General features: G+C 39.2%; 1 protein-coding gene across 2 annotated transcripts in view; it reads left to right on the top strand.

The window, feature by feature from the left end:
* LOC307154375 (NLR family CARD domain-containing protein 3-like) overlaps nt 1-26,726 on the top strand; it is a gene marked incomplete at its 3' end in the record, with an annotated part of 199,578 nt that overhangs the window by 24,217 nt on the left and 148,635 nt on the right. The window contains exon 10 of one of the 2 annotated variants that reach the window (XM_079864267.1): nt 2,234-2,294. In XM_079864267.1, the coding sequence (XP_079720393.1) occupies nt 2,234-2,240 (7 nt within the window). Of the gene's footprint in view, nt 1-993 lie in introns of those variants that run through there. The other variant, XM_079864266.1, reaches the window with a different exon arrangement.

Raw genomic sequence — 26,726 nt, 5'->3', positions numbered from 1 at the left:
CGAAACGTGACGCTGAACGAAACAAACTGTAATTGGTTGTTTGACATGTCAGTCAAACGGCCTTATGGGCGGGCCTTGGCCAAAGAAAGCTGCTATGAATTCCAGACCTTCAGCCGTCAGTCTGCAGGTCTGGCTACGCGAGACTACCCCATAGGTGGAGTGCACTGCAACATGACCATATGACAGATTAAAATGTTATCTGATATAATTAAAAAAAATACAAGACAAACTAAAATATTGTGTCGATAAAATACAATTAACTTTTTCATATAAAATAATGGCATTTTTTAATAACTAAAAATAAAGTAATTTGAGTTTGACAATGAACACACCGCGAAACACAGCTATACAGCACAGTTCAACACATAATAATAATAATGAATATTTCTGAACATTGTCTCTTAGTCTTTATTCACCTTTTTCTCATGGTTTCTCAATAGAATTCATAAAAGTATAGAATATATCATAGTTCTAATAGTTGTGAGGCAGTGTGACAACATGCCCATGATTTACATAAACACACACACACAAAAAAGATGTTAAATTAACATCAATAATAAATTTACTTTTGTTAGGGTTAAATGTTCAGTGATTTCGTCCAAAAATTCCAGAATTTTTGCACAATTGTTTTCCTCTATATCAGGGGTTCTCAATCCTGGTCCTCGAGGGCCACTTTCCTGCAGAGTTTAGCTCCAACCTTGATCAAACTCACCTTTAGCTCTCTAGCAGAGCCCGTCTACGGAGAGCCTGCCCACTCCCTATTAAGCTCTATTGTACCGAATTTTGGTTGTAGTACCACCAGAGCTCCACTGGGGGCGCTCGCCATGAGTGCAGAATGAATTGGAGTCTATGGGGCTAGACGGCTAAATTTGTCTCTTTCACCCGATTGCCGTTGAGAAATCTCAGATCTGATTGTAGATTTTGCAAGTTCAACATGGGTTTTAGGTCGAAAGTTGAATGAACGAGTACTTATGTCCTTTCGATTTCTTACAGGTTGAGTTGTTGTTGCCCATAACACGCTAGCATTCTGCTAATGAACGCTGATTGGTCAGTGAAGGACTGATTACGACCAGAGATACCGATTGATGGCATCGTGGCATCCGAAGCGGGACCACAAACAAACAAAACAAAAACTCTTCTAGCACGTGTGTTTACCTGTGTCAGCTGTGTGTGTTTACCTGTGTCAGCTGTGTTGTTGATGCCTCGAGTGAAAATAAAGTGCAGAGCGCGAACGCACCAGAGTCAGAGCCATAGAGATCGTACATGTGTATGACGTCATTGACACTTTAAAAGACTTTTTAAAGAAAATAAGTGACTCAAAAAAATCTAACACCCAGCAATGTGTAATTTCTTTGCATCTCCTTTCGAATACAACATTCAAATTACTAGACAAAAAATTATATCCTGAGAAAAGTGGATTTTTATTGGTATAGCGCCATAGACCTCCATTCATTCTGCACTCGTCCTGTGAGCGCCCTCATGTGGAATCAGAGAGGAACTGCAACCAGTTCAGAAGCCGGAAGTGTACTGAGAGTGAAACTTCTCGCCATATTAAACATAAACCTGAAGAGCTTAATTAGCTGGTTCAGGTGTGTTTGATTAGTGTTGGAGCTAAACTCTGCAGGAAAGTGGCCCTGGAGGACCAGGATTGAGAACCCCTGCATAGTGTTGATATGGCAACTAGTAAATACTCTTAGTTTCGTCTTGCTGGTGTTACGAGTTATAATAAGTACAATCCAAGCTTAATATATTGTTGTTTTTTAACTAAAATCCTTATTATTTTATTAGTGATTTATTTCTGTTTTTCTTTGAGCAATATATGTTGATTCTGTGATTCACTCTCTAGAGACTTTTATTTTGACATTTTTCTGCCGCTGTCCTGGTGCCATTTTGAGTGTGCGCGCGCGCCTCTCTCCAGTTCGCATTGCACATGCTGGGGAGAGGTAAGCGTTTTGCAGAGCTCTTCAATTTATGAGCAAATTAAGTTTGCAAAGTGTGTACATTTATTTAATAACCTCTTGTAAACAGTATGGAGACTGTATAGTGTTGTTTTGTTGTTTGTTATATGCGCGAGTGGATCAATAATTTGGAGATATATCGTGTGAGCTGTATGATCTGTATTAGCAAGGTTTTGAGTCATTAATCAACTAACTAGTGTTGTATCATACAGGTGATGATGCAATAATGAGATGCTCACATGTCATTTATCAACTTTATTGGTGTTGATCCACAGATGGTGAGAAGTCCATGTTGGGCGTGACTGTTAATAAACATCCCCATTTTGGTGAACTGCAGTAACGGTGTCCTGGTCCTTCTTATACACAACGCAGAGAGAGAGTATCGTAACAGCGGTCAGCTGCAGACCGGTTACACTGGCATGTGTGGAAGTATTTAAACCAACCCAGCTAACATGAGTCCAGCGGGCCAGTGGTGGCAAAGTTGGCGGCCCACTGGCGGGATCACTGGCGTTTTGCTCCTCGTTATTCCAGCGGCCCACCAGCGCTGCCGCCGCTTTCCCGACGGTGGTCCGCTATCGTGCCGCTGGTTTATAATGAGTGTTTTCTGGCGGACCACGGTCGGTCCATGGGGCATATTATGATATATTTTTTTCATTACTGGATAATTATAATACTTATAATTAGATCCAATGTAGGCTAATATTAATCTTTTACTAATTAAGTAATCAAAATCAAAAAGTACACAACTGCAAATCATTTAAAATATATTAATTTTATTGGTAAGAAGACACATAACATACTCAAAATAAACACATGTAAATAAACATAAAATAACTATATAACCATTATGATAAATATTCAAAATATATTAAACATATGTAGGGTACTTTTGTTAATATATCAGAATATCTTATTTTATTATTATTATAAATAATATTGTTTAACATTTTACTATATACCATACATATATATAAATAATATTATTTGACTTATTAACAGGATATATAAGATCATAAGATTATATTATAGTACATATTATTATTATTATTATTATTATTATTATATTGTTTATAACATTGTACTATACTATAAAGAAACATATATTTATAAATAACATAAATAAATAAATATATTTATATATAAAAATAAATATATAAATATATATATATTTGAGCCCCTTCAGTCTTCCTGCCGTTGTTTCCTGCCCCCTTCTCTGTCAGCAGATCCTTCAAAAATGTTGAACCCACTTCTTGGAGGCTGCCTTCTGTTGTCTCTCTTGTAGCGGCTCTTTCTTATCGCTCCTGAAATCACAGAAAACTTGTCATTAGTTTTTTAGTTCATCATTTGCCTTTCTTCATATATATATATATATAGGCCTACACTGTTAGAAAATCTGTAGAAATTACAGTATTACTGGCAGCTACTTGCCAATAACTTACTGTAGATTTAAATTGATGTTATTTACTGGCAACAATTTGTTCAAAATTAAATGAACATTAAACATTAACAAGTCTTTATCTTTACAGAATAAAACTAAAATAACAGCCTCATGCAAAGCATTCTGGGAACCAAAATCTGAAGGAAATAAAACAGAAAAAGGTTGATGAAGATTTCTGGTTCCCAGAATGCTTTACATCAGGTTGTTATTTTATAGTTTTATTCTGTAAAGACAAAGACTTGTTAATGTTTAATGTTCATTTAACTCTGAACAAACTGTTGCCAGTAAATAGCATACATTTAAATCTACAGTAAGTTACTGGCAAACAGCTGCATAACTACAGCACATGTTTACAGTGTACAGTATAGGCTACCTGTCAAAAGAAACATGTAAAATAAAAGGTGCCCTGTTTCAAAGTCCAAATTGTCTCAAGAGGTAAAATGTGTGTTCCAGAAATGTATTTAATTATAATAACTTAATGGCTAATAATAATAACTTACTGTGAACAATGTGTTTCAGTGCTAGCTGGCTGAAAGAGATCTTCTGTCCCGAGCCGGTCCAGTTACACAGCCTGGACAGGTCATTAGAAAACATGCAGGCAAGCATCCTTCCTATGGAGTCCTTTATTGTTTTCCCCCCTTTTGGAGCCAAAAACCTCACCTGTAACATAAACTGACATAGTTATTGATCTTTGACTTCATAAGCATGAACAATACAATAGGGCCTATACACATGTACAGAATCTCCATTTTGATTCATCCCAGACAAAGCTCTTAATATTTTAATGAAGTCGTCTAATATCTCTATAGCTTCATGTATAAACATTGTGTACACAGAAGTAGGCCTACACAAAAGACAAAACGTACTAATGCAGCGTAGTTCTCAAGGTCTTTCAATCAGTAACTAATGAGATTCATGTAAAGAAATGATGTTGTTGCCAAATGAGCATTTTCTCCTGAAGCTCAACACTATTAGTGAGCCGATGCTCAAGCTCCTCTAGCATCAGCCTGTTCTTCAGAGGCAGCACAGTGTCTTCTGGCAGAGCCATGTCCTCTTGCCAGCCTCTGGTCAGCTGCATCAGAAGGCTGTGGTTTACTGTGCTCTGGTACTGCAGCTCTCTGACATCCTCTGTCAGTTTCTGAAGAAGTGCTGAACAATCAGTCTATGAAAAGCTTAAAACATCACATTGGACTTTGGAGTGAATAACAAGATAAAAACAGAATTCAAGACACCATATATCTGTTAGAATCGCAGTTACCTTCAGACTGACGACCAGCAGGGCCCAGGGAAGATTGAGCTGTTTGGGATGAAATGTACAACATTTTGTTAAAATTGGCATTTTAAAATTACATTCAGTGTAAATGCATTTATGCCACTTAAGAGAGGCTTTAAACAGACGCTAAAGCTAAGTGCTATTCATATTTTATTCAGACTTGTTTTAGCTTTAGCTGGGTAATAAAAAATAATAACATTAAATAAAAACACTACAGGAAATACAACATTAATCCCAGCAGTTCCTGACCAGGGCTTGACATTAACCCTTGTCATGTGTGCTTGTCCTTAATTTGAACAAGTAAAAGCGATCATTCTTGTCAGAGTAACATATGTTTTGTGTTGGAACTATTTAAGTATTTATGTTTGATATTTACCCGGCCCAAGGGCATTTTTTCTTACCCTTATATTTCCTTGATCTTATTAAATGTATGCTTCATCTGTCATTTTAAATTCTTTTAAATGTGATCAATAAATTCAATTACATTAATAAGACACAAGGCTGTTACCAATCAAATTAAATCATTTACACTGAAAATTACAACTGCATTATAATATGTTATATATTATTTATATGTTATGACATACATGTCATGTTATGAGAATGATTTGAATAATTTTTTAATATACATAATGAATGTTGGAAAGAATGATATAAACCGCCAATAGGGGTAGCTTTCCCTCTTAATGAGCGAGTCTTTGAGTCATTTGTTCAAATGGCTGATTTGTTCAGGAATGAGGCGCGTCTATGAATGGGTCATTAATGAATCTTTAACTCAACCGATTCGTTCAAAATGCTGAATCATTCAGTAATGAAAACACGTGTTCCTGTGAGATGCGTCATGGTTCTGCTCTGTGATCTTTGTTTGGAAGGATTGTCGCTGCTGAAACAGAACAAAAAGGCAATATTGCGTCTAAAATGTAAGTGACTTAATATTAATTACTTGTTTATTGAACTGTTGTATGAAATAAATGCCATATTTTGACCTCAGTATGTGAACTTCAAAGTTATGCCTCTTCAAAAAAATGCTAACTAACGTTATCATAAAAGCGAAACAACTTGTAAGAAACTCTCCTTTTCACCATTAGGCCTATTATTTTACTAGAAGACCACAGATAAACATTCAGTTTTCAGTTTTCTACATAACTTCCCATATGGAAAAGGTTTGCTAAAAACTCCTGTGATTCTTATATGTTCCAACAGAATATTGTAAGGGACATATATGCTGCAAAAACCACATATATAAATTGTATAATATTAGTGTATTTTTAATCATATTATGTCATATATGTCCTACATACAACTGAAGCCATATAGATTTTCATGATGTAAAAACATAGGAAAATCATGCTAATTTAATATTAATGTCCAACATGGATGTGTATAAAACAGTGCAGTTTACCAGTCAGTGTAAGGCTTTACTTAACTCATGCTTGTTCTTATCTTGTCCTAAGTCAAGCCCTATGCCTGTAGTCAATCATGGTTACTGTATACTGTATAACTCATATTCACATATAAATAGTTTTCATTTTAAATCCTGCATCACCAGATTTCATTTTCATATGTGAAAATTTCTCTAAACATTATCACAGTACTATGGTATACAACATGCAGTTCTATTCTTAACATAACTTTCCTAAATGTTGAAGTGATTCTTATGGGTAAAATAAAAAATAAATTAAAAAAAAAAGTAAATATAAGTAAATATCACAGCAATAATTAACTTCATTCACTTAATAAAATCTCTGAATATCATTTACTTGATAGTTTGAGTTGAACATACCGAAATAGGCTAATTGACTAAAACTCCAACAATTAATTTTGTCTGAAATTTACAGTTATATTTAAGTTTGAAGTTTTTCACTAAAATAATTTAGTATTTGACTAACCAATTATTTATTTAAAATACACTGAGCTAATATATTTGTGAAATTTCCATCACCATATTTGAGAATGGATAATTAAAATGATCTGTTTCAAGAACCACAAATATTACTTAAATAAAATCAATTTTATTAATATTTAACACGCATAAGAAATTAAGTTTATTCAATTAAAACAATGCGCGCACCTCCTCCCTCCCCCCTCCACTCTGACGTGACGACAGCTCAGAGCTCAGCGGTTGAGTGAGCGCGCGCTGTTTGAGCTCTCTTCAGTCTCCAGAGAGTTCTCCTCTTCTCTTCTCAGCGGCGCAGAATTGGTGCATTTCCTCTGTGAAATTCAGGTGTGTGCATGTTTTATTTGATCTGTATAATCATTAATGTGCTTTAAATCATTTTATTTAATGCGAAAGAACATACAGAGATGCAATGTTACTCACCGAGTGTCGGCTCGCGTCTGCCTTTTCGCATGATTGTAACGCCTTGCATAAACACACGACTATATTCCTAAAGATAATGAATATAACTAATTTGGATGATAAAATGTCCTCAGAACTGTGCACTGTTTGTTTATTGGCAGGTTATGGAGTCAGTCGCGTCGCAGCATCTTTCGGCTGTGAGTGACGCAGGACGGCGGTGTAAAGTTAGAGGCTCCCCCGCAGAGGCGAGTCCGTCTCCGGCACGGCAACCAGCACTGATCCGGTGGATATTCGATAACAGACCGGTTGATTACACTTGAATTACTTGAATGTTTAGGCCTAAATGTTTCATTTTTACTTCGAAAATGTTTCTTACATGAGTTTAAATATTGTATACGTGTTAAAAAGTTTATAAAATATGCTGTATTGTTGTAGGCTACTCATTGACAATAAAGGCCAATGTCATGTAACGTTAGTTATACTGGTGGTTATATGGAATATTTTTTACAAAGGTTTAGAGGAAATAAAAAAAGTTAATATTACTGGCATATAAACACAGTTAATATTACTCATAAATATTTGTTTTAAATGTTCTCCCCAAATTATTTCTACTCAATTTTATTTGTTAATGTACCAAATGCAGTTACTCAGATCTATTTAATTAGTTTTACTTACATTTACTCAGTTAATACAGTGTATGTAATTTATTTCACTGCTTAAAAATCTAATCAATATTCTAAGTGTAAAAATGTTTCACCAAAAAAAATTGAGTAAATAATATTAAAAGTTTTTTGAGTGAATCACCACCAGAGTTCATATACAAAAGCATATTCCTGCCAATTTTCAACATTTTAATCACTGTTCTAGAAACATATTTGACTCAACTTTGTTCATTTGCAATAATATGTTATGATTTGTTCACAAACAACAGGCCCAGACAGTTCACAATTAATGTAAATACACAGTCTTACAATGTCATTGCTTTATAACTGCTCTTTCAAATCCTGTAGGAAAATGAACAGTCTTCATTAAGGTCAGTGATATTCTGACAGCTAGTAATCCTCGAACCGGCTTCTGCACTGTGTACAATTTAAAGGGATACTCCACTTTAAAATGAAAATTCTGTCATCATATATTCACCCTCATGTTGTTTCAATCCTGTATGAATTTCTTCTGCTGAACAGAAAGGAAGATATTTAGAAGAATATCAGTAACCAGACAGTTTCTGGTCTCATTGACTTCCATAGTAGGAAAAAAACTCAATGAGATCAGAAACTGTCTGGTTACTGATATTCTTCTAAATATCTTCCTTTCTGTTCAGCAGAAGAAAGAAATTCATAAAGGACTGAAACAACATGAGGGTGAGTATATGATGACAGAATTTTCATTTTAAAGTGGAGTATCCCTTTAAAAATTTGCCAACTGCATATAAGTGAATCAGATGTTGGTCATCAAAACATGAAATCTGTATGAAACACATAAACAAATGACACAAAATGTGTATAAATTCTATATGACTTTAATTTGACTAGCATATGATTCAATATAAGAACTTTAAATGATTTATATGAATTTTATATGAGTTTTATATATTTCTACTAATACCATACACATTTGCATACTTTTGTCATGTAAAACTCATATAAGTCTTTTAACAGTATTCATATATAACGCAAAAATCCCCTACAAGTTGTATGTGTGCTATTTAGTATGAAAGTGGCCATAATCGGTCTGATTTTGTATAGGACATGTATGGGCCTTATATGAAACACAGAAGGTAATTCTGGCCGATTTAAGTAAGGAAGATATATGGTTGCTGTATATGAACCATGCAGGTTTTTTTCATAATTGCTCCATTGAGATTCATTTAGTGTTTCAGTGTCAGCTTTTACTTGTAACGGACGCCAACGGTTGACTTGAATCTTCTACTGAAAACAGAAAAACACCAACATTGATTGCCTGTGGGTGAGTAAATTAACAGCAATTTAAACATTTTGGGTCAACTATTCATTTATTTTGCTATTTTCATGTGAATGTTTATATTATAATAACATTGCGGTTCAAATATCAATATGACATAATAATAATGCAATATTATTATTATTATTAGGTCACATTGTGCAGTATGAGTCATGATTTTCGATTAGTTTATTTTATTATAGAATATTGAATAGGTAGGCTAAGGCTACATATATTATTATTATTATATGCCTATACGCAGAGTTTCGGTTAATTTTGGTGCAATGGTGATCGTCAGCGCCTCAAGTCCTGATTATTGTCTGCTATATTTGCTTATTTATTAAATGCAGGCAATTGATTGATGAAACATTGATTCAAATTAAGATAAAATGTATACAAAACGAAAACAGACATCAATAATCAGCATATGAATATGTTTCAAATGTGCTAAATAAATAGTTAAAGCACACAGAGAAAAACTAATTTTAAAGAATCAAGAGCCCAAATAAAGCTGACTCTAATCACGAAGTCAAATGAAACATTCAATGAATCAACACCAAAACAACAACATTTATGTATTTTAATGTTTATTTTATTTATTTTTATGGGATACCATAAAATATACTTATAATTTTTTCATAAACACAGAATGCCCACCCAGTGCTATTCAGTCCAGAGTTACATTTTAACAGACAAAATGTTAAAGTGTGTGTTAAAAATCTATACGTGTCACAATACCATCAACACATGCCAGTGGCGGTGGTTCTAGACTCATTTTACTAGGGGGGCCGAGGAGGGGCCAGTACGGTGACCAAATGCGCTTCAGGTGTCTTTCACTTTTAACGTACCAATGTCTTTGCCAGAGACCGAAATATATATTTATTTGGCATTCCTAATTCAAAGTAAAATGTTGTTTCATCCGTGATCTCTATCTCCGACTGCTGTGGGCTATCGTACAGTATGACCGGTACGGTTCCCTAAACTCGTGGCCATGAGAAATAGATGTCGTTCTCTCAAAATATGAAGAAAAATATATCGTTCCCTCAACATATGATCTGGAGGCCACGACATAATGATGTCCTTACCTCAACAAAATGATCTCGTGGCCACACGATATTATCACGTTCCCACGAGTATATATGTTGTGGCCACGACCAAACCAAGTGAACCGCACATGTCCCCTCCCGGTCACCGTACTGGCCCCTCCTTGGCCTCCCTAGTCAAATTAGGATTTTCAGCCCCCAATGAGGGTATGATTTAAAAAAAAAAGTTAGACTTTAGTTTAGGGTCTAATGCTCACTATTAAGTTTCATTAACATGCATATGGCAGGGTTTTATAATCACTGAGGTCCTGAATGTGAGGTAGGCTAGCTCGGGGTCTCTTCTCTGATCTACATATGTGCATTTTAAGGTGTTTTGAAGGCCACACAAAAAAAAGGATAACAACAGCTTTAAAACCATGTCAATGGGTAGTCTGTCAGTGTAAACAACTGAAAGGTTGATTTATGAATCATTTTCTTAATTTACTGAAAGCTACTAACTTTATTAAATTCATTTACAATATGTAGGCTACACATTCATCATTGATCTTATGCCTAATACAGGGCTTTATCATTAAAGACGTCCTAAATTTTAGGTTGTTAGGGGGTTCCCTTTTTTTTTTTTCTCTGATATGTGCATTTTAAGACGTTTGAAGGCCTAAAAAAGGATAATAAATAGCTTTAAAACTATGTCAGCGTGCAGTAGATTATTTTTCACTACCTGCTCTCTCCTCATCTTCATCACCCTTTCTTTTTCTCTCAGTCTCCTCGTCTTGCCCTGTCTCTTCCCCTCCTAAACCTGAGCTTTTTTAATTTACTGAAGGCTTCAAATTGTATAGGGATAATACTCAATATGTACACATTGATTATAAATATTGTGCCTAACATAATGAAAACAGCTAATGTGTCTTGTTGTCCTCACAATGACAGTAAACTAACTATTACATTCTATGAGTCACGTTACATTTTCAGTTCCCCTTTTGGCGCTCAAAATATAAAAAAATCATAATAAATGAATTTCTTGACATTGACATGTCTATAGGGGCACGGGCCTCCCTAGGCCCCCATGTAGAGCCGCCACTGACACATGCTGGTTTTTAACATCTCTCTTTTTAGAGTGAGTGGTCAAAATCATGCCTGACCAAAATCCAAATGTCCCCCGATCTTAATGTCCTCCGATAATGATCCTAACTTACTCATGCTGTTCACTTTTCATAGAATCAACATAGATTAAATAAGAAAATAACATTCTATTATATATATATATATATATATATATATATATATATATTATATTATATTATATTACATTATATTATTTAAACATACAAATGAAAAGTTTTAAGTTATATTCAATAAATATAAGTGCAGTGATACAATGGAAAACTTTAAATTACCTTGATTTGCAGCCAGAAAATCTGAAGAGGGTCTTGATGCTTCTGATTCTGCATGAAACACAATGCTTGGTTAAAAACAATGTTAACCCTTGTGTGTTGTTCAAAAACCTATAACACCTGTGATGTTCCCGGTCAAAATTGACCGGCCTATAAAAAATAGCTTAGAAATCACTTGTTATGCTATATTATCACCCAATATTGGATTCAATCTTTTTTTTCCTTTTTACATTTAAGATATTATGATGGACGTACCTTCAGGCCGGTAAACAGTGAGCCTCTGGGATAAAGAAGAGGACTTATAGTAAAGCAGATTTATTTGTCTTATACATCAGAGTTCACACATAATTTTACTTCCAGGAATACTTGCAAACATTTAAAGGACTGCCACAGTGCAGTGCTTCACTGTATTGATATATACATGCTATTAACCTTGTATTGCTGCCTTATTGGTGCTGTAGGCTGCTTTACATCCTGCTCCTGTTTTTTAAAATACAATAGTACATAATTAATTATTTAGCAAAATGCTGCGATAGCTGAACTTTATTCCACTTAAATCAAGGGGCACTTACCCCGAGCAGAGAGTGATAAAGAGGGATGGGAGGATGCTCTTGGGGATGCTATTGCAAATTGAGCAAATAACAATTAACAAAATGTAATATTAAAATGAATTAAAATGAATATTTGCACATACTTTTTTTAGCTTTACAAAAATCCTTTTTTGAGGCAAATTTGTGGGGCTTTGGTGGTTGAGGGAACTGATTATTGTCAGCATCATCAGACTCCTCACAATCTATTTCATTAAATTTAGGATTTCGTCTGGGAATAAAAGCAAGCATGAAGTAATTAGAGGCTAAATTGTAGTGTTGCGGTTCCATATATCTCAAACAATAAATCTTACTTTCTCTTTCTTTGATTTGTTTCAATGCCAGAACCCTTTTCAGCCCGAATCAGGCATTCATGGGCCTTCTCATATGTATCTGAAAGTATTTTATTTTTATCAATTGCTTTACATTTGCAAAGTATACATTTATTATTTGAAATAAATTTAAAACACTCACTTTTCTTTTTTAGTAGATCAAATGTGTGTATCTGCCATGTGTCAGTGTTTGGCTTTTCATGAAACATCACTGCCTTCTTTAACCTCTCTTGGCTCTTGTATGGAGGCCAATAACATCCCTCCTTGGTGCACCAGTTTTCTGGGATGACAGCTAAACTGTCCTCTTCATTAGGAAAATTGACTACAGCATACATTGAACTGTGATTAAAAAAAGTGCAATGGGTCAATCAATTTCACAAAATATTTCACCAACTCAATTTCAACATATATTATAATAGGGCTGGGCGATATGGCTGAAAACTGTATCACGATATAAGTGTTTCATATCGGTCAATATTGATATTTTTTATGACCTATTTAAAATAAGGACCAGGAGAAAAATATATTACATTTAAACATTTTTATTTTAAACTAAAACGATTAGGTCACCTCAAAATGAAAATTTCCTAATCATTTATTCACCCCAATGCCAAGATATCCATGTCTTTCTTTCTTCAGTTGAAAAGAAATGACGTTTTTTGAGGAAACAATAGCAATAGCAAATTAGTTGAAGTCCATTATGTGGAGAAAAAATACTTCATATTGACAAAAAAGCAGGAAAATATAAGGCGCACATATCATGACGCGGCAACAGCACGTGTGATTACCCCTGTAACGGTACTTAGGACATCATTTAGATATAAAATGTATGACAAATAAGGGCATGGTTAACTTTGATTGACAGCTTGATTGACAGCTTGATTGACAGCTGATAATGAGCATATGTTGTGCCGAGTGGAATTCCTGAAATTTGACGTCTCAGCCATGATCTGACACAACACATCATACCACCTCTGTATCATTTCTGAACATTGAAATTCAACATTGAACCATACCCCCCAAAACCGTTCTTCAGAAACGATACAACGATATGCGCAACCAAACTGTTACATGATTGGCTGGTAGCGTGTCACTCCCTACGTTGCTAGGTTACCAGAGAGTGAGTGCCTTTGTTCATGCAACCAAAACTTGCTTCGCAACCTCTGGTTTCTTCCGACGAAGAAAAAAAAAATTAACGTTTTATCGAACGCATTTTTTATTGATATTTATTACGTGTCTATCGCGATACATATTGTTATCATTTTATCGCTCAGCTCTATCTTAAAAAATACAAACCTTTTTACAGATAATTGTAGGAGTTATACTTTATTTGTAGAAGTTAAACTTTTTACAGAGCTTTTATTTTTTTTTACAGGTGCCACATCCTACAAATGGAGTAATGGCAGACCAGCAAAGTCCTCTTTGCATGGAAGAAGCACAAACTTGCGTAGCACATTTGTGGCTTGGGTGAAAAGGAGTTCATCCTTCAGTCCAGAGAGAAGGAAAATGTCTAGCTGTGATGATGGCAGGGGATAGACAAAAAGATCGGTCTTGTTCCTGAATGTGGTGTACACAATGAAAGTTTCTCCATGTTCCTCGACCACCAGGTTTTGCACTACGACAACATCCTTGTTTGTCAGCTGGACACAGTTATTCCCAGTGCACGTCTGCACAGAGAAGTGACTGAACTGCATTTTTGCATATTGTGCTTTCACATTTAGACCATTTGGGACTGGGCCTTTGTCATGTGGTTTTTGCTGAGTTTTCTCTGGATCTGACTGCATTGTTCGCATAGCCTCTCTTTCTGACAGTCTTCTTACGACTTGTTCTAAAGGCTTGTTTGGTTTTCTTATCATTCTTTTAATTTGGCCAAGGAAATTCTCAAAGGGAAAGCAAGAAATGTTGTCAAGTACACCAAATGCATGTACGTCGTGAATCAAATGAGTTAAGCAATGCATGTTGTAAGTGATGGTTTCTTTCCCATACAAGCAGCTGCAGTGGTTCACAAACAAAACCAGGAGGTTTCCAGCATAGTCTGCACACAAGGATGGACTGAGAAAGATGGTCATAGCCACTGCAAGCAGCATGAAGTTTTCATACATTGCCTTAGGAATGTTTCCTTTTAAACAGACAGGTGCAGTGTACAAGAGAATTCTGTAGCCTTCCAGCGGTCTGACTCGAATAGTGATCTTGGTTTTCTGTTCATTTCTGATGGAGCATGAGGCCGTAGCTCTGTCAGTTGTGCAGAAACGCTTCTGACAAACGTTGGGCCTAAACGAGTCTTCAGTGGCCCTTTCTGCCATAGAGATATTATTTTGCGTGTAACCCCCAAACATACAAGGTGCATGTAGTCGAGAGGAAACGATGTGACCAAACCAATGGACAGTGGCTCTAAAGGTGTTTTCCCACTGTAGTGTGAGTCCTCAGAAAAAGACTCAAAATGGTCATGGTTGGACCTCAGACAGGCTGTTGTTTCTGGGAAGGTCATACGGTTATTATAGTAAACTCCCTTTTGACTGCATTTGTCACATCCATAGTGACCATCGTGACCTTTAGAATTTCTGATGAAGGCCCTTGCTGGTGCGTCGCAAACAATGGCAGAGATCTGGACTTTAATATTGCTGTCTTCAAAAAAGAAACCTTCCTCATTTCCTCAACAAAGTCTTGTAAGTAATCAAGACTGGCTGGTTTCTTTCCCCCAAAAAACATCCCAATGACAAATGATAACTTGTTTGTCTGGACCCTGTCTTTGTAATTTTCTACTAGGCCTAAAATAGGCCAGAATTGAGAGTTTGAGCTCTTGTATAGAGGAAGGCCATCTATATTGACCTGCAGGGACACGGACTCGGACCACACTTGATGATTTAATGTCGTGAGTTGAGACAACAGGCCATGTTCAATTCCAGCATGAAAATAAGTCCCCCCAGAGACTGCTTTGATTTCCACCAGTCCGTGAATCTTTAGGAAGGCCTAATTCAGGTAGTTTGGTACACAGAATCCTGAGTAGTTCAGTCAATGATGAATGTGGAATTTGTTTTCTGACTGCCCAATCAGAAAGCAATGCTCTGATATCATCCTCCTCCTCCTCATCTATGCTTTCATCATTGCTCTCCTCTGTGTTCTCAGCAAAGCTCTCACTAGCTCTTCCCTCACTGCTGCTTAGTGTGTAATCATCCACTCTATTGTTGGAAGAGCCACTTGCTCAAAATTGCTTATGATACAACAGTCAAGTCTCTCAGGTTTTTCATCTGTTTCTATAGATGCCGATTTCAGATTTTGTAAGTCTTGCTCAACTCCTCTTTGAATTTTTCTTCGTTTACTCCAGTAACTGGACATGTTACGTGGAGATAAACTTCTGAATAAATCTGTAAAGTAAATCAAATGATAGCATCATCAACAATACTGGGATGCTATCTTTCCTCTCTGCATATAAGGTGATTGCTATATTCTAGGATTCATTTTGAATCTTGAAGTGCGTTTTATTACTATTAATTAAAAAAAAAAAAATGTGTTGTTTTTTTGTGATAGACAGCATGTGCTGACTGGAAGCGCCGGATCTCTTTTGATTCCTGCCTAAATAAGGTGAGTTAATTTTAATTCTTAACGGTTTAATAATTGTGATACTAAACTAATCTGTTCGAATTTTAATCCTGAATAATGGATTGGTTGCAGTTTTTGCACGATAGTAGCCGTTCAGTGGCATCGAGTGATTGTATTTTAAATGTATGAATTTGTTCCACTCTAGGACTAATGTAAGAAAGCCTGTCCTAGGAACTAATGTTTTGTTTATTGTTTCCTACACGTTCCTATATTAGCGACGCACCCCGGTAAAAGATGACGGTGAATCATTGTTTATGCTGGTGGTTTCGTTCTGTGTAAATGCGTTCATGCAATAACTGTAAGTGCACATATATATCCATAACTTATTAGTATGTGACGTGCATGTGATTAGTAATTTCTTATGCTTATATGGCTTGTATTTGACCATTTATTTCGGCCGTAATCTGCCGAACTAATCTGATGAGTCATCACCAGACACGTTAGTGTTTTTCTCCGACACAGCGCGAGTTGTTTACAGTTGTGTACTACCGTATTTTGTTTACTTCCTTGTGATTAATATTGACATTTAACTGGAATATATTTTATGTTTGTTTATTTTCTGAGTGGAATTAATGTAAGGAAACATGTATATTCAACGAATATTATTGTAAATTATTTTTCTTTATTTCTTTCTGTAGACCATATACAAGCACAGATGCATACAAGATAAATAAACGCCTTATCAAGAATCTCTTCTCCACTCCTGATTCTCTGATCGGAATCTGATTCATATTTGGCCGCCTCAACCAGCTAACTTTCAATTGTAGTGATACTTCGCTACATTAATATGGTCCTTCGAGCCGGATTGAGTGCAAGATCAAACCAGTATGGATTCAGCAGAAAGTGACACATTAGAGACAATGGACAGACCTCGCCGCAGGACTAATCTGCCTTCTCACCTGGACGATTATGAGGTTGGCTATCGACCCACTGAGGACCCTCCTCCTAAAGCTTCTTCCCACTGTCCCAGTCAACCAAGAAGCAGCTCGAGGAAAACGTCTCGTAGTGGCGTGAGCTCTCATTCCAGGTCAAGTAGGCGTTCTATTACCTCCACTGGCGTTTATCTTCCACCAGAACTCTCTAGTGTCCAGACTGCTATGTTGGAGGAGAAGATTAAACAGAGGCAGTTAGAAAGTCTCCGCCAGCAGGTGGTGGAGGACTCATTGGCCGATGTGGAATATCAGCGGCTACAGGCACAAGCTAAACAGGCCCAGCGTGTTCAAGAGGAAGCTCTCACAGCTAAGGAGGCCTTATCCAAGCATCTAGAAAGACAGCGTAAGCTGCAACAAGCAGAGACCGAGTTTGAGGTGGCGAAGCTCGTATCCTCCATGCTTATTAAAGACTCTGGTCAAACAACTCCTGTGCCTCCAGGCTCACCAGACAGCCTTTCACCTCCACTTCAGTTTGTACATATTAGTCCAGCCTTAAGTCCATCTCATCAATCACCCTCTTCCCAGCAGCCCTCTGCTCAGTCACCAGCTGTGACTTCAACCATACAAATTCGTTCAGCAGAACAGATTATTCCTGATGACTCGTGGGTGGCTCAGCCATCAGTTAAACCACCCGAATCCGGGAGTGCACCACATGCAGTGCTCAACATGTTACCACAAGCTGTCTCCTCACCCGTCTCCAATGTATCTCAGACTACCCCTATAACTGCACCAGCTCGTACTGTGTTGTCGACATCGAATATGATACCCCAACCACACTCAAGAGCCACAGTCATGTCCACTGCTGCACACCCCTTGACTACAAGCACGCCGGCAGTGTCACATCAACCTACAACAGCAACACTGCCCCCATCTACAATGCCATATGCAGTGCTGCAGACAGCCATCCCTCCTGTGACAACGCGCGCACGTCTGCTGCAGCCTCCAGTCACCAGTTATCAGGTTTCATCCGTGCCACCTCCTGGCCCTAGCCGTGCTCAACCACCTTCATTCCTGCCCTTTCAGCATGATGGTCATTCAGCATACCCTGGTACAGAGCTACTGTTTGCATCAGCCTATGGCATCCCACAACCCAAGTTGCCGGTGTTCGAAAGTGGTAATGAGAGTGACTTCGCCTTATTAAAGCTAGCACTGGACAACTTGTTGAGCAATCACAGCCATCTCAGTGAGCAGTACAAGTATCATGTCTTGCTTAGCCATTTGAAACTTCCTAGTGCTCAGCAGCTGGCTAAAGCCTATATGTACCATCCACATCCTTATTCAGCTGCACTGCAGGCTCTCCAAAATAAGTATGGCCAGCCAAGACAGCTCGTCCAGTCCGAGTTAGGTGCTATCATGAGTACTCCACCACTGAGAATGGGTGATGCTAACGCTTTTGACTCTTTTGCATTATCCGTTCAATCATTGGTGGGCATGCTGAGGACTCTTGAGGGCCAGAACGGTTATGAGCTCATGTGTGGTTCTCACGTGGATCGTCTGCTAAGTAAATTACCAGCTGCTTATCGTGATGGGTTTGTTGAATACTGCCTAAGCAGGGGTATTCTCCAGATGGGTACTGACAAGACCTATACACTTCCAGATTTGGCCACCTGGCTAGAGATTAAGTCTCAAGCGAAACGCATCTCCAGCCGAGCTGCAACTTTGTTCCAGAGTGACTCGCCCAAGTCCTATGTTAAGGTTACGACATTCACTCGTCCCAGAGAGCGACCTACACCAGTTCTTCTGGCCAATGAGAGTGGAATAAGGCCCCCTCAATCTGCTGACGCGAAACCCAGTTCAAAACCAAAGCCATATTGTTCCCATTGTGACAACAGGGACCATTACCTCAACTATTGTGACCAATTCAAGAAGTTAACAACTTCTCAAATTGTCACTTGGATTAAGGATGGAAAACGCTGCTGGAGATGTGGTCGTTCACATGCAGTAGAGGCCTGTAACCTCAAGCGTCCTTGTAAGGTCTGTAAAGAGTTACATCTCACAATTCTACATGACTCAATTAATGAGACCTCCAGGGCTGTACTCATGGTAACTCTGCCACCTACCAGGATCTACCTTGACAGACCTAACCGTTCTCCAAAGGTCATGTTGAAAGTGGTCAAAGTCCTTCTACACAATGGTCGACACACTATGGAAACCCATGCAGTCCTCGACGACGGATCAGAGAGAACAATAGTGCTCCAGCCAGTGCTACAGCAGCTCAAGTTAACCGGCACTCCGGAATTGCTTCCCCTACAGACGATTCAGCAGTCTCACACTGAACTTGACGGGTCATCGATATCCTTTGAGATTTCTTCAGTATCCAAGCCCATGACAAAGTTCACTATACGTAATGCATTCACTGCGACTGGTCTGTGTCTAGCGGAGCACACCTACCCAGTGTCTGCTCTGCAGAATGCCTATCGACACCTGAAGGATCTGCCGCTGCCTCCTGTGGACAGGGTAAGGCCATTGCTCCTTATAGGGTCAGATAATCCCCACCTCCTGACACCAATCCAGCCCATACACAAAGGCCCGATTGGGGGACCCATTGCTGTTTGCACACAACTCGGATGGTCTCTCCAGGGCCCAATGAGTCCCATGCAACCATCACGAGGGAATCAGCAGTGTCTTCACATCATGACAGTTCCAACCCGTGATGATCTCATCCACCATGTGGAAAGGCTTTGGCAGGTTGATACTCTCCCTTATAACGAGAAAATGATCACCAGGTCCAAACAGGATCGAGAGGCTTACACCCTGCTGCAAAATGCCACAATCCGGGTCAACGTGGATGGTGTTCAACGTTACGCTACACCATTACTGAGACGAACGTCAATGAGTCTACTCCATGTAGAAACAGAGACTGTGCTTCCCAGTTTGCGTAGCACTGAGCGCAGGCTGGTACGGGATCCGGAGAGGGCTAAAGCTTACTGCAATGAGATCCAGAAGCTGGAGGCGGCTGGTTATGTGGCTAAGATCACTCCAGAAGAAGCCAACAAAGGTGCAGAGTCTTGGTACATCCCGCACCATATGGTGCATCACAACAGTAAAGACAGGATAGTCTTTAACTGTTCTTTTAAACATCAGGGACAATCCTTGAACGATCAGCTGCTGCCCGGGCCGACTTTGGGACCTTCCTTACTGGGTGTCCTCCTGAGATTCCGCCAACACACGGTTGCCATCAGTGGGGACATCAAAGGTATGTTCCATCAGGTGCGCTTGCTGCCTGGGGACAGGTCAGTGCTGCGGTTCCTTTGGAGGGACATGCGTCGGGACGTGGAACCTGATATATACGAATGGCAGGTACTTCCGTTTGGCACTACCTGCAGCCCATGTTGTGCTATTTATGCCCTCCAAAATCATGCCCAAGGACACAAAGATGACATGGCTGACCTAGTCAACATAGTAGAACATTCCTTTTACGTTGACAACTGCCTTCACAGCACGCCAACTGCAATTGAAGCAAAAGAAATTGTGGATGGACTGCGCCAGCTGCTCGCAGATGGAGGCTTTGAGATAAGGCAATGGGCAAGTAATGTACCATCTGTGATCCAACACCTTCCCACAGATGCCAAGTCAGCTAATAGTGAGCGCTGGTTGGCACAAAACAGCACTGACCTCCAAGAACCCACTCTTGGGCTACGGTGGAACTGTATCAATGACACCCTGGGGTATAATTTGCGCTCTACGGAGACCGCTGCTCCTACCATGAGGAATATGTATAGGACATTGGCAAGTCAATACGACCCTTTGGGGTTCATCATCCCATTCACCACCAGGGCCAAGGTTCTCGTCCAAGACCTTTGGAAGAATAACCTCGGTTGGGACGACCCCATTGAACCTCTGCATTTGAGAGAACAGTGGCTTGCCTGGGTAGGAGAACTACCGACTCTCCTTCAGTTGCAGTTCCCTCGTGCATACACCTCTGCCTTCAATGACAACAGTTCTGTCATCCGAGAACTTCATGTCTTCAGTGACGCATCGGAAAGAGCTTATGGCTCGGTTGCATACTTGCGTACCACAGACAGTCAAGGACAAGTCACTGTAACTTTTGTCTTGGCCAGGTCTAGAGTAGCACCGAGGAAATGTCTGTCCATGCCTCGTTTGGAGCTGAGTGCAGCGCTGACTGGTGCCCAGTTGGCCAAGGTGATCCAAACAGAGTTGACCATTCCTATTCACAAGGTTACTTTCTGGTCCGACTCCACCACTGTGTTATACTGGCTGACATCGGAGTCTTGCCGCTACAAGGTGTTTGTCGGAACACGTGTAGCAGAAATACAGACCCTCACCGATATGGCTGAATGGAGGTATGTTGAGTCGGTTAACAACCCTGCTGACCACATCACACGAGGTCTTACACTAACTGAGTTGGCAGGTCCTCATAAGTGGAGCTCAGGACCATCCTTCCTGAACCAGTCAGTTGATCAGTGGCCATCCACACCTAAAATTGGAAAAGAGCCAGATTCCAGCGAGTTGAAGAAGGCTGCCTTTATTGGCACTGTTTCTGTGCCTAATAGTTCCCTTCCTGACCCAAGCCAGTTCCACACATGGCAAGAGCTTGTCCAGGCTACTGTTAGATCCCTGCATGGGGCGGCCGGCACAGATAATGACACTCTTGTCGGGGCTTCTGATTATATTGAAGCAGAGAGGCTCCTCCTGGCACAGGCCCAAAGTGATTCATTCCCAATCGAAGTTAGGGCTTTAAAGGCTGGACAGTCAGTTCCAGCTGACAGTCGTTTGAGCTCTCTTGCCCCCGAATATGATGGGCACACTGGTCTCATTAGAGTGGGTGGAAGGCTACGTCGTGCGGGTGACCTCGACCTGGATACTATACATCCAATCGTGTTAGACCCTGGCCATCCCATCACCAAGCTGCTAATTAAGGAGACCGATCAGCGACTTCTTCACCCCGGCTCGGAAAGGGTCCTAGCTGAAATGCGTCGTCAGTACTGGGTACTTCGAGGCCGAGAAGCAATTCGTAAACAGCAACGCAACTGTCAAGACTGTCAGCGGTGGCGTGCTAAACCTCAAACCCCACGATTGGCTGATCTACCGCCCTGCAGGCTGAACCTGTATAAGCCACCTTTCCATTCTACAGGTGTAGACTGCTTCGGCCCATTTGCAGTCAAAGTTGGACGCCGCCAAGAGAAAAGATGGGGGATTATCTACAAATGTATGACGACACGGTGTGTGCATCTGGATCTATTAGAGCATTTGGACACTGACGCATTCCTGCTCTCTCTACGTCGATTCATAGCACGAAGAGGCAAGCCTATGGAACTGCTTTGCGATAATGGCACTAATTTCGTTGGAGGTAATCGAGAACTACAAGAGACCTTCACTGCCATGTCTCCAAAGCTCCAGGAGCTGCTGGCTGGGCAGAAAATCCGGTTCCGTCATAATCCACCAAGTGCACCTCACTTCGGGGGAACCTGGGAGCGTGAGGTAAAATCAGTCAAGACAGCGCTGCGGGTAATCCTGCGAGAGCAGTCAGTCCCAGAACCAGTACTACAAACCCTTCTAGTGGAAGTTGAAAGCATCTTAAATGCCAAGCCGCTCGGCTATGTATCCTCAGATGTCGCAGACTTGGATCCAGTGACTCCGAACTTGCTTCTTATGGGTCGCCGTGATGCCTCTCTACCTCAGGTCCTGTACGACTCTAACAACTTGCTAGGAAGACGGAGATGGCGACACAGTCAGGTGCTGGCTGACTGTTTCTGGACTGCCTTCATTCGCCATTACCTCCCAGGCTTACAAGGTCGTCACAAGTGGAGGACGGATGGCAAAGAACTGACAGTGGGTCAAGTAGTGCTTATTGTCGATCCCCAACTTCCACGGGCGCTCTGGCCCGTCGGCACTGTGATGGAGACCCTGGCTGGGTCTGATGGTAAAATCCGTATCGCCAAAGTCAAGGTTAAAGAGAAAACCTACACCCGTCCAGTTGTCCGACTAATACCACTTCCTCATCTTGAGGATTATGACACAGACACTGCAGACAGACTTTCCTAGAGTGTTTAATTATCTTGACAGATAATTGGGGCGGCTGTGTAAGAAAGCCTGTCCTAGGAACTAATGTTTTGTTTATTGTTTCCTACACGTTCCTATATTAGCGACGCACCCCGGTAAAAGATGACGGTGAATCATTGTTTATGCTGGTGGTTTCGTTCTGTGTAAATGCGTTCATGCAATAACTGTAAGTGCACATATATATCCATAACTTATTAGTATGTGACGTGCATGTGATTAGTAATTTCTTATGCTTATATGGCTTGTATTTGACCATTTATTTCGGCCGTAATCTGCCGAACTAATCTGATGAGTCATCACCAGACACGTTAGTGTTTTTCTCCGACACAGCGCGAGTTGTTTACAGTTGTGTACTACCGTATTTTGTTTACTTCCTTGTGATTAATATTGACATTTAACTGGAATATATTTTATGTTTGTTTATTTTCTGAGTGGAATTAATGTAAGGAAACATGTATATTCAACGAATATTATTGTAAATTATTTTTCTTTATTTCTTTCTGTAGACCATATACAAGCACAGATGCATACAAGATAAATAAACGCCTTATCAAGAATCTCTTCTCCACTCCTGATTCTCTGATCGGAATCTGATTCATATTTGGCCGCCTCAACCAGCTAACTTTCAATTGTAGTGATACTTCGCTACAACTAATATTGAATTTAAAGTTCGCTTCATTAATGTTAAATATAAGTGAATTTGTCCTTTATCAACTTCTTCACTATCTTTATTGTTATTGTGTTTTCTTTAATTACAATGAACTATAAATTAAGCATTCATTTTAAAGAAAGGGGAAATCTATCCCCTATATCTATATCTATATATCAGGGCTCGACATTAAGGCTTGTCCGGGACAAGTGGATTTTTTTGTAGGACAAGTGTAAGAGAATATGACTCGTCCCACTGGACAAGTTAAATTTCAAACAAAATAAAATGGCATGTTACTTCACGTTATGTGACACTCATGACGTCTATTTTAACGATTTAATTTTACAGATTTGAAACCAACACATTTTTTCCCCACAATCCGTTGAATATTCAACTATTAAAAACTAGCCGCGTTCGTCAAGCACATCATCTTACCCTTCACAGCGCGCTGTCATTTCTCCCAAAACCTAAACTTACCGTCAGAGTAGTCTCCTGAGTGGGAATGGCAAGTCCAAACTTTGCGTAGACCTGCTTGGCATTGAGAAAAGGCTAACATCGGCGCTTGTCTTCTTGTGACAAACATGTCGAGAAGAAGCAAGACCAAGATCTGCTGTATGTCATCCATTGTAGTTTACTATGTTCTTCTTCGCGCGAAAATGACGTAGATCGAAACACCACGCCTATCAAGTAATGGTACTGTTGTCAGTGGAAACGCTATCGAGATCATGGTTAAACCGACCCGTAGCGTACTGTACTGGACGGTACTGCTCAGTGGAAACCAGCCATTACACTATCACACTAAACTGCATTTGAGTGTGTTGAATGTTGTAAGTTAGTTTGTTGGCTGTATGAGAATAGCAGTAAGCTAGATCAACATTAAAATAACATGTAGATCGTATTCTAACATTTCATCACGTTGAACTAAATAACATTGTTTAGTATATAAGCTGTTCAATTAAAGCCCATGTTGCAGGTTTTTTTTCCTAATGTGAATACATCTATAAGCTAACACTGTTCTCTCGCCCTGTTCTCCTCACACCACAACTCACCGTTGTTCTGTCTAACCCTGGCCTGTCCTGCTCACTTGGCTTCATATCTTGATATCATCATATATATGAATTATATATATCATACGAGTAAACATTTAGGCTACAATTCCCCCAGCTTTCCGAGCTGTCATTGCGATCCATTGCTTTCCTATTGTTTACTTTGACCGCTCTCCCTCATGTTACGTCACTTCAGGTTCGGCGGTTTTCAAATGCGGAGGTAAAATTGTACTCACAAAAATGACTCCAGAAGCCTAAATAGCGTTTTTATAAGTATATGTTTATATTTAAATCTAGTTCCTACAATATTTTTCTATACATTGGCTCACTGGGTACTCTAACCTGCAACATGACCTTTAATTTATTTAGAATATTTCCAGGCTTCAGTCAGCGCTGCTGTGGCAGCTGAAGCAGCAAGAGAGGGTCAGGAAGAGATGTAGAGAGTGTAGAGAGAGATGTAGGAGAGGAGGAGGAGGACTGCTGTGGGAGAGCCAGCTAGGGCTGAAGCAACAGGTGAGATTAACAGCAAACACAGAGACCTCTAGAAGCAGGGCAGGTCAGAAAAGTAGATTTTGATTTCTTTTTTTTTTCTTTGATTGCTCTGTTTTTTAGGAATGTTTTGTGGACAATCCAGACACCCAGATATACAGAGATATATTTAACCCTTTTGTTGTGACTGCGTAAGCCGGTGAGTTGCGAGGCCCATTTTCCCCCGTCTCTCACAGGTTATTCTGCCCTGGACGTGCCATCAGTGGAGGAGGAAACAGAGGAAAGGAAGCGCGGAAGCTGTTGAAATTGTGTTTTCATAGCTTTTGATTTTGAATTCTGTGAAGTTTGAGTCATTGATAATGTTTTTTTTTCTCTCTCCCTCATTTTTCTTACTTTTAGTGGTCAGATTTAACCTAAGGACAAACTGCCTGAGTCATTTATTTTTGATATATTAAAAGTTAGTTAAGGAGAAGGTCTTGTATTTTCTTTTGCTTTATTTGGTCCGGTATGATATTTAGTTTCTGTAGTGTTTTCTTTTATTTTGGCATGGCCTAGCCCTGAAATGACTTTTTCCTCCTTTTTTTAATTGTTTTGAACTGGTCACAGTAAGTATTAGGTAGTGTTCTGGTAAAGAAATTGAATAATCAAATGTAAAATAAATTTAACTGCATACTCTTTGCTGTATAAATTAAATATAGATCAATGCTCGTTTACAAAAAGCTATAAAAGTTATTTAGTCAAGAGCAGTAGGCTAAGTGATTTTTTTTATTTGTCTTTGGTTGTTTGATTAACGTTAATGACCAACAGCAGCAGGTCTGAAAGGCTGCTGTCAGTTTAAGACCTAATCCAATATCCTCCTGAGACCCATAACAAAAAAAAAGTTTTGTAAATGTCATATATACATATATATTATTTGGAGTAGAAACGCATTTAATTGTATCTCCTGTAGTGACCAGGAATCCGTAAATGTGAAAATGTAAACAAAACCATAACATTTTTTTTTTCTTAACTCCAAACATTTGGTCTCTCTGAAAATCAAAAAACATTTCCTCTACAAAGGAAACCTCCATTGCTGGGTCTCAGGAGGATATAATGATAACATGGGCACACACGCGCCGAGACCCGCTGTGATATCCACCGGTTAAAATAAATGGAGAATATCTCGTATTTTTCCGTGAGTGTTCGGCCATTTCCGTGGGTGTTTGAGGCGAGCGCTCATCCACGCGCAAGTGGGCGCGCTTCAGGAGTATGTGACAAATTCAGTTTCCTTTCGCATCTGTGAGGATTTGACTTTTTTTTATATATATATATATATATATATATTATGGTTGTTATCAATATTAAGTAGGGCCAAACGTTAACATGACAGACACTAAGTTTCTTTCATTCTGATTAGCTCCTTTAGCGCAAGTGACGTCACGTCACAGATTTAACGGTATTTAATGGTAACAGTTTTTTTGGCCTTGTTAGTAATAATTTAATTCGATTGTAGAATTGACTTTATTCATTTTTAAAATGTCATTGATATTTGTATTTATAATTTGTAAAGTAATTTAAACAAATTCAATAATTAAAGTACTTACCTCAGAAAACTCAAAGTCCGTGTAATCAGTCCTCTCAGCAGGGAGTCGGCAGTTGGGATGTGGGTACGCGCACAGACGTCAGCTTTTATACCCGCTGCCAAGTTCTTTCGCGGGCTGGCACGC

This window comes from Squalius cephalus (assembly GCF_949319135.1).
Source record: "Squalius cephalus genome assembly, chromosome: 2".
Classification (NCBI taxonomy): Eukaryota; Metazoa; Chordata; class Actinopteri; order Cypriniformes; family Leuciscidae; genus Squalius; species Squalius cephalus.
Note: the sequence above shows the minus strand (reverse complement) of the source record. Positions and strands in the feature narration are given on the sequence as shown.